This window comes from Meleagris gallopavo, chromosome 1, assembly GCF_000146605.3.
Source record: "Meleagris gallopavo isolate NT-WF06-2002-E0010 breed Aviagen turkey brand Nicholas breeding stock chromosome 1, Turkey_5.1, whole genome shotgun sequence".
Lineage (NCBI taxonomy): Eukaryota > Metazoa > Chordata > Aves > Galliformes > Phasianidae > Meleagris > Meleagris gallopavo.
In genome coordinates this window covers 144,229,164-144,237,361 of record NC_015011.2, presented here as the reverse complement: position 1 = coordinate 144,237,361, position 8,198 = coordinate 144,229,164, and the positions used below count along the sequence as shown (strand labels likewise).

General features: G+C 36.9%; 1 protein-coding gene across 1 annotated transcript in view; it reads left to right on the top strand.

Annotated features, from left to right (window-relative positions):
- The first annotated feature begins 5,512 nt into the window (after positions 1 to 5,512).
- The window catches only part of GPC5 (glypican 5), a 32,072-nt gene continuing 29,386 nt past the window's right edge, over positions 5,513 to 8,198 (top strand). Inside the window, exon 1 of the mRNA XM_031557839.1 lies at positions 5,513 to 5,645. Coding sequence (XP_031413699.1) covers positions 5,513 to 5,645 — 133 coding nt within the window. The remainder of the gene's footprint in view (positions 5,646 to 8,198) is intronic.

The window sequence follows — 8,198 nt, the reverse complement described above, 5'->3', positions numbered from 1 at the left end:
ATTCATTACATGTCCTGATCTTTGAGGTTACTGTTATTGTCTGCATAGTTGTACATTTTCTTGACAGGAAGGGAAAAACCACCATCAATAAAATACATTTTGTAACATGCTTATTCACCTTGTATTCCTTCAAAAGGAGTGATTTCATTTATATTTTTCTTATACGAAATGAAATACAATTGTGTGTTTTCTGCCTTCGCTGTGGGCACAGTGTTGACAAGTATGATAATGATATTTTTCTTAGCTAATCTTCATGATGTGTCCACAGATTTTCATGTTGAAACGGACTTAAACAGAATAAACAGAATAAAGATATACAAAAATATATATATATAAATTTTCTTACATATGTTCTTTAACATATATTTTTTTAATACTTTAATTTTTCTTTTCTTTAATGTCTGTTTTCCTTTTAGGTGAACAAGGTATGTGGTCCACCTGTAAGGAAGCTTACACAGTCTCCACATTGCTCTTTTGATCAGAACAAATATAACCAGGGGCTGAAGATGTTCTCAAGATACAGTGAGGAAACTCTTGCCAGCAGAAGAAAGTAAGACATTAGTTTTACAGCCAGAAAGAAAGAATAAAGTAAGCCATTAATTTTACAACAGAATAGATTATATTCAAAGGAATGGCATGAAATAATGAGGGGAAAGAGATGCAAAAGAGAAGTTTGCTTTGGCTGGCACAGAATTTCATCAGTCAATATCTTTTCTATAGGCACTTTTTTGTGGCTAAGCAGTTGATGTATACCAGTTGCTAGCACACTGAAAATATAAAATTGTATTCTAATGTCTGACTTCATCTGGGACTGTTCCATGATGTAAAAATGTGGTGTCTGAATTGACCTCAGGGGGAACTTAAGGGACATCAGAGGAGTGGACAGTAAAAACAGTGAAGCTGGGGAGGGCGGGGGAGGGAAAGGGGAAGAGATTTTAAGATCCACTGGCACATATTTCAGTTTGGCAACTTCATTGTTCATTTCACCTTCACGTGCTACCTCCTGGATCATCTCCTTCCTTATTTCTCACAATCACTTTATTTTTTTCTTTATATTCCCATGGCAACCCTAACTCCTCAAGGAGAAGAACAACTTCAGCAATTGCTTACAGCTTGCTTTTAAGGAAGCACAGTTCTCCCAGTCAACCACTTTATTTACCTGCTGTATACCTCCCAGCCACATTCACAAGTTTAGCAGGAAAGAACAGGCTTCTCCCAAATGGTGCAGACTTGATCAATGACAATGACTGTAAGAAAAGGAAATGAACGAAAGGACTCCATGAAATGTTCCCTAATTTCTTCATGTCCAGCTGCAGATGAAAATTTATATTTTGAAGTATGTGTCGAACCATCTCTGTTTGAACTTTTCCTAAACTATTTTCATATATATCAGACAGTTTAAACTTCAACATCCCAAGCAGATAATTTCTAGCACTAGGTGGTACATGAAGGAAAGGAAATTCCACTTTGCTTCTGGCTGTAGGAATTGTCAGATGAACCTTACGTAATAACATACAATCTTAAAAGTATTCAACGCTTTTTCCTCCAAAACCTAGCTAGGTTTTAGCAAGGAGAATGAAAGTGTAAGCAAATAAACAAACAAACAAAAAAGAACATTTCCAAATAAATAGATGAGAAATATTAGTAGCTTCCACTGACTATAATTGCACATTTGTGCTCAACTGCCTGTAATTACATGCTGTCTGATCTAGAAGATGATGTGAAAATTCACATTCAGACCATCTGCCCTTCTAACTACTTTGGTCAGACACTACAGGGGTTGAAATCAGTTATTACTTATATATTAACTTCATCTTTGCCTCAGGTTGTGTTTGCTAATAAACCGAATAATTGACTTTTCTGTTAGAATACCGTTTGTCATAAGATATTATAGCAGCTAATTTATTTCCATTTCTGTATGGAGTTGATTGGATTGATTGATTGTACAAAAGAAATCCCAGCTATTTTCTGTGAGAAGACTCTAATCTCTAATTTTCATCCAGAACATAAACCCAACACATAGTTAAAGGCAGTCCTACTCAATGGAAAATGGAAAATGCAACTCTGGGGACAGAAAAGTACAAATTGTAACTATCCATGGTTGGGGGAGCACAGATGAATCATATTTATGTATTTAAAATGTATTGCACATATGCAATTTTTTTTATGATGCAGTCAAAAATGACTCTCTACTTGATATTTTCAGAACTATAGTTTTACATATGCTAATACAAACAACTTGCATTAAAGAGTTATAGTAGTTATGAATCCCTTTGCTTTGTGTATTCTGGTATTCTAATGATAGACTTATCTAATACTCATGTTTTACCTTTGTTAGTTTTTAGTAAACAATAATTAAGAATTGAATTCCTTATGCCATTTTAGATTTAAGATAACTAAACATTGGGAAATGCCTAGAATTTTTTAAATTTTTTTTACAACTCCAAATGCCATTCAATAAGGTAAAATAAACAGAAGATTGTTATTTTATAGAGCAGTGAGTACAGAATTTGTTGGCACCACTCTCCTTTGTGCCTGCGGGTCATAGATAACTAAGTATACTGTGATATTCTAAACCAGAATAAATAAGTATTTTAATCTTTCACAGCAGGAATTGGTCTCCCAAGAAAAGATTTTCAATAAATAAGCAAACAAATTATAAACATAAATATCACAATTCAGTTACAAATATACTAACTAAAAAAAAATCACTAATTTGTTTTGATTTCAGTATAAAAGCTTACCATTAGCTCTGGGCATCTTGGCAATTATTCAAAATAGCAATACATAATTTATAACTTAGCAGCATAGGGTGATAAAATTAATGTCATTTTTCAGACAGTAATTTAAATATCTTCTAAATATTTAACGTCTACATCTTAAACTCATCCTACCTTAATCTTGAATTGCTCCATAACTCTAACCAGTACTCTCTCTATTACTTGTAAAACTGTGTTGTGGACAGATTGATAGTGCTGAAAAACAGATGACAATAACCAACTATTTTTTTAATTTGCTAAAAAATTAAAAAAAAAAAAAGCATTTCTACAAGTGTAACATTGTAAGCTGTATCAGAATTACGCAAGAAAATTTCAGAGTGGAGGAAAATAATTCCTGTTCCAGAGCATGAACAAATTTTTTGTTTAATTTTCACAAATGCGAGTATCATCTCTGTTAAGTACTGAAATGCATCTGAAGGAATCAAACTTAGGTAACAGAAAATTGGCTAAAAAATCGTTGGAAGTGAGAGACAATATTAGAAAAAACACATTCTGTATCTTCTTGTAGAAATGCACAACTGCAGTAGTGCATAATACTGTTGATTGACACTATCAATTGCTTCCATTTTTCTCTATGCAGAGAATTTATCAGCCACCTTCGCCTCTACAGAGCCTTTTACGGTGGTCTGCCTGATCAGCTGTGTGGTAATGAGTTGGCAGCTGCTGATGGTCTGCCATGTTGGAATGGAGAAGATGTTGTAAAAAGGTACCTTTTCCACTCTGTTTTGTCTTTTTTTTTTCCCTGTGTTTTTCATTTCTCTAAAATAGCTTCTATATGGAATCAAGTGCATTATTTCCCTGAATAAGTGTCAAAAACAGATTGAAAAACAAGTCAGAATGGGTATCTTAGGCTTCATCTGAGAAAAGTAAAAAAGATCTGTCTTACTGCTCCTCAGACATTTCTCTTTAGAATTTATGGAGCTTAACCATACTCTGGTTAGAAGAAGATTGACTCACGTTTACAAAATGTGGAAAAAAAATAATAGCTTTCTCTGTGTGTGTGTGATCTTTATACATTGCTTCTTTTAACACAGAGTTTGTGGTGAGGATCTAAAGATATTTGCTTAAATTTTTCTTTAGCTCTGAAGAATGAACCAGTTTCTTTATATATGCGATTTCTCAGGAGAAGGCTCTAAGTTAAAACACTAAGATAAAATATTTTAAAGGTGAAACACGGGTATTATTTTACATATACTCTTGCTGGCAATGGCAATAGCAGTAGCAATGGCAAAAAAAAAAAAAGAGAAAAAAATAACTACTGTGCTCTTGGAATCATTTGAAATCAGAATGTTTCACAACTTATAGGATGCTAACATTTGTAGATGTCAGATGGACTTTCACAGAAATTATATCTATGCTTTATTACTTTCATCAAGAAAAAAGTATTTATTTCAGCATATGACAGAGACCTCACTATTAAGAGGTTAACTGCAATTATGTTTTATACACATCTTTTAATGTTAAGTGTAGATATTATCAAAGAAAGTGGCCAAAGGCTGTAAGGTGAGCTAATAAAGTGAGAGATGGTACTAAACAGAAAAACCAGTGACAGACTGCATCTTCAACTTGGGTTATGAGAGGCAGGTCCTGCAGAAGCTGGCAGGCCGTGGCTTGGATAGATACGCTCTTGGCTGGATAAGGAGCTGGCTGGAGGGCCGGGCCCAGAAAGTGGTGGTGAAAAGAGCTAAATCCAGCTGGTGACCAGTCATGAGTGATGTTCTCCAGGGGTCGGTGCTGGTCCTGTCCTCTTCAGTATCTTTATTGATGACCTGGATGAGGGCATTGAGTGCACCCTCAGTAAGTTTGCAGATGACACCAAGTTGGCTGGAAGTGTCGATCTGCATGGGAATAGTGATACCCTACAGAGGGATTTGGACTGCCTGGATAGCTGGGCTGAAGCCAATGGGATGAGGTCCAACAAGGCCAAATGCCGGGTCCTGCATTTTGGCCACAACAACCTCAGGCAATGCTATGGGCCAGGGGAAGAGTGGCTGAAAGACTGTGTAGAGGAAAAGGACCTAGGGGTATTGATTGATGCTCAGCTGAACATGAGCCACCAGTGTGCCTGGGTGGCCAAGAAGGCCAAGGGCATCCTGGCTTGCATCAGGAACAGTGTTGCCAGCAGGAAGAGGGAAGTGATTGTCCCCCTGTATTCAGCTCTGGTGGGGCTGCACCTCAAGTACTGTGTCCAGTTCTGGGCCGCTCACTGCAAGAAAGACATTGAGGCCCTGGAGCAGGTTCAAAGAAGGGCAGCAAAGCTGGTGAGGGGTCTGGAGCACAGGGTTTATGAGGAACAGCTGAAGGAGCTGCGATTGTTCAGTCTGGAAAAGAGGAGGCTCAGGGGAGACCTTATTGCTCTCTATAACTACCTGAAGGGAGGTTGTAGTGAGCTGGGGGTCGGCCTCTTCTTTTGTATAACTAGTGATAGAACTAGAGGGAAAGGCTTCAAGCTCCACCAGGGGAGATTTAGACTGGACGTTGGGAAATACTACTTCTCTGAAAGAGTGGTCAGGCACTGGAATGGGCTGCCCAGGGAGGTGGTGGAGTCACTGACCCTGGAGATGTTCAAGGAACCTTTGGACACTGTGTTAAGGGACATGGTTTAGTGATTACTATTGGTGATAGATGGATGGTTGGACTGGATGATCTTGTAGGTCTTTTTCAGCCTTGGTGATTCTGTGATTCTGTGCCTGAGTGATGTCTCCCTCTATGACCTCATCTCCTATGGCAAGATGACCTGCTTAGAAGATGGGGGAAAGGGTGTGAGTGTTGTCTATGTGGATTTTAGTAAAGCTTCTGGCACCATTTCTCACAATATTTTTCTAGCTGCTCGTGGCTTGGATATGTGTATAGTTTGCATCACTAGTGAGATGGCATGTTGAGTATTGTGTTCAGTTTTAGGCCCCTCAATACAGAGAGGACATTGCTGGTGAGGGGACTGAAAAACAAGACATATAAGGAGTTGCTGAGGAATCTGGGGTTGTTTAGTCTGGAAGAGATTGAGGGAGACATTATTGCTTTCTACAACTACATGATAGGTGGTCTCTTTTCTGGTGACAAGAGATCAGATGTGAGGAAACAGTTGCAGGTTAGGTTTATATTGGACATGAGAGTGATCAAATTTTGGAAGTGGCTACCCAGGAAAGTGATGGAGTCCCCATCAGTAGAAGTATTTTAAAAGATGTATGAACATGGCACCAAGGGAAACAGTTTAGTGGTGAAACTTCATGAAAGTTAGTCTCAAAAGTACGTTCAACACACTCAAATTCTGTGAATTTAAACACGAGGGGAATATGTTTGAGCAAGAAGAGCTCCTGCCCCACAGATTGTGCTGAAAAATGATGGTTGAAATGGATTAATGAATCAATCAGATAGTGAAGGGATCTGATGGGAGATGAGTAGCATTGGAAGTGGTGATGTTCAGGGACATTTTGAAAGGAAATGAATATATCAGTGGGAACTTGGACTTCAGGCAATGATCCTACCTAATACGTAGAAACATCAAATTAGAAGAGACTAAATATCAAATTAGAAGAGACTAAAAACAAATACAAAATACAATACAAAAATTGAGTTAAGCCTTCCAAAACAATCTTGATGAAACTCAGCATGAGCCCAGGTACAGCCACAGGAAAACTGTGGCATACTTGAAGAATACTCCCAAAACATTCTGAGAGCAATTGAGAATCTAGAAAACTCAGCTTACCAAACAACAACAACAACAACAACAAAAAGTGAAAGATCTAGATTTGTTTAACATGGAAAAGAAAGAGTTGATGGGGAAAATTCAAAGTGCAAACAGGCTGTTGCTAAGAGGGAGGAAAATATCTATTCTCTGTTTCTAGAGAAACAGATAATGGCTAGAGTATGTAGCAAACATTTAAAATATAGTAAAATTAAATATTAATCTTCTAGTGATGAGGACAATGAGGTATAAAAATAGGCAGTTAGGGGGCTTTTTCCTGCAGGAGGATGCTTAAGAACAGGCAGAAAAAGCAGTGACTAATAACTGAGCCAGAGACATTTTTTTCCATGGAGATGCAAAGGTGAATTGGACAACCTTCTAAGATCTCCTTCAACCTTCTGATTCTGATTCTAGTATTATCTAAATCCTTTGTTATTCAACTTCTGTTGTAATGATTCCAGGATATACAGTGACATTTTATAAGCAATAACAACCTCAGCAGACATGGCTACTTTCCTCTGTAAATACTGAGGAAAACCTGAGTTTTCTTGTTCGCTTTTCTTCTTTTTTTTTTTAATCCCTTCCACTCAGCTAGTAGAGTAATAAAGATATTGGTGAATTCATCCATGCAGCATTCCTAGCCACTGAGGGAGAGGACAGAAAAATCGACAGTGTACAAATTAATTAAATGTAAATGAATTTTGTTTGTTTCAACATTATTCATCTCTGTTTTAACCTTCTATTTGAAAATCGCATACCATAGCAGTTGTTGACTGAATTTTTGCATCTGACACAAGAAAACAATGTCATAGGCTACTTAATGCTAATGCAAGTATAGCAGCACCTGAAGAGATTGCTAAGTGCTTGCTGTGTCTGTGTTTCTATCTTGAAGCAGCAACAAGAACTGGAAACAGAAGGTAGATACGTTCTTAAAAAATCTTTGTTGCTCTTCTTTCTTCTTTACATTGCATTTTTACAAAAGAAGGAAGTTAGGATTTTAACAGCTGCAATATCATATTTCAATTAAATCTTATGACTTTCACCATATTTCATATCACCTAGAGATTATCAAGTATGGATAGGAAAAGGTCAGAAAAATAGAAAAGAAAGTATTGTTGCAATGAAAGCTTGCCTAATGGTTTACATTTCATGTGCTTCTGATAATTCCTTTTTGCTTCAAGTCTTTTTTTTGGGGGGGGGAAGGGGAAGGTGGTGATTTTTTAATAACCATGTCATGACTGTGTTGTCCTTGATTCTGAAAATAAGATTTGTTCTAGTCTAGCCTATTACATATTATAGGTTACATTTTTATCAAAACTAATAATTCCTAAACATGTCAGGCAAGATTTGTAGCTGATAAGACTTTCAGGAGCAAGACTATTCTCACAAGGTCCATTTCACTGCAGAATGAGAGATGAGACTTCAAAGAGGTATAGATTCCTTTTACTTTCAGCATTTTCACTATTTTAGTCAGCTGTGTGACTACAATGGCCGGTCATGAAAATGTCTCTTTTAAAGGCATAACTTAATCTGTGATAATGTACCCAGACTTTAGTGTTATAAGTTTCATGAGATTCAGTAGAAAAAGAGAAATTACAATTGGTAAGTTATGCATACCAAAGCATGTGAAAATAATTGCATGAAGAAGTTCAGAATTTCAGTTATAACTTATCTATAAAGCTAAACTAATAGGAATTGTGCAAATGAGAGGAGAGGAGAGGAGAGGAGAGGAG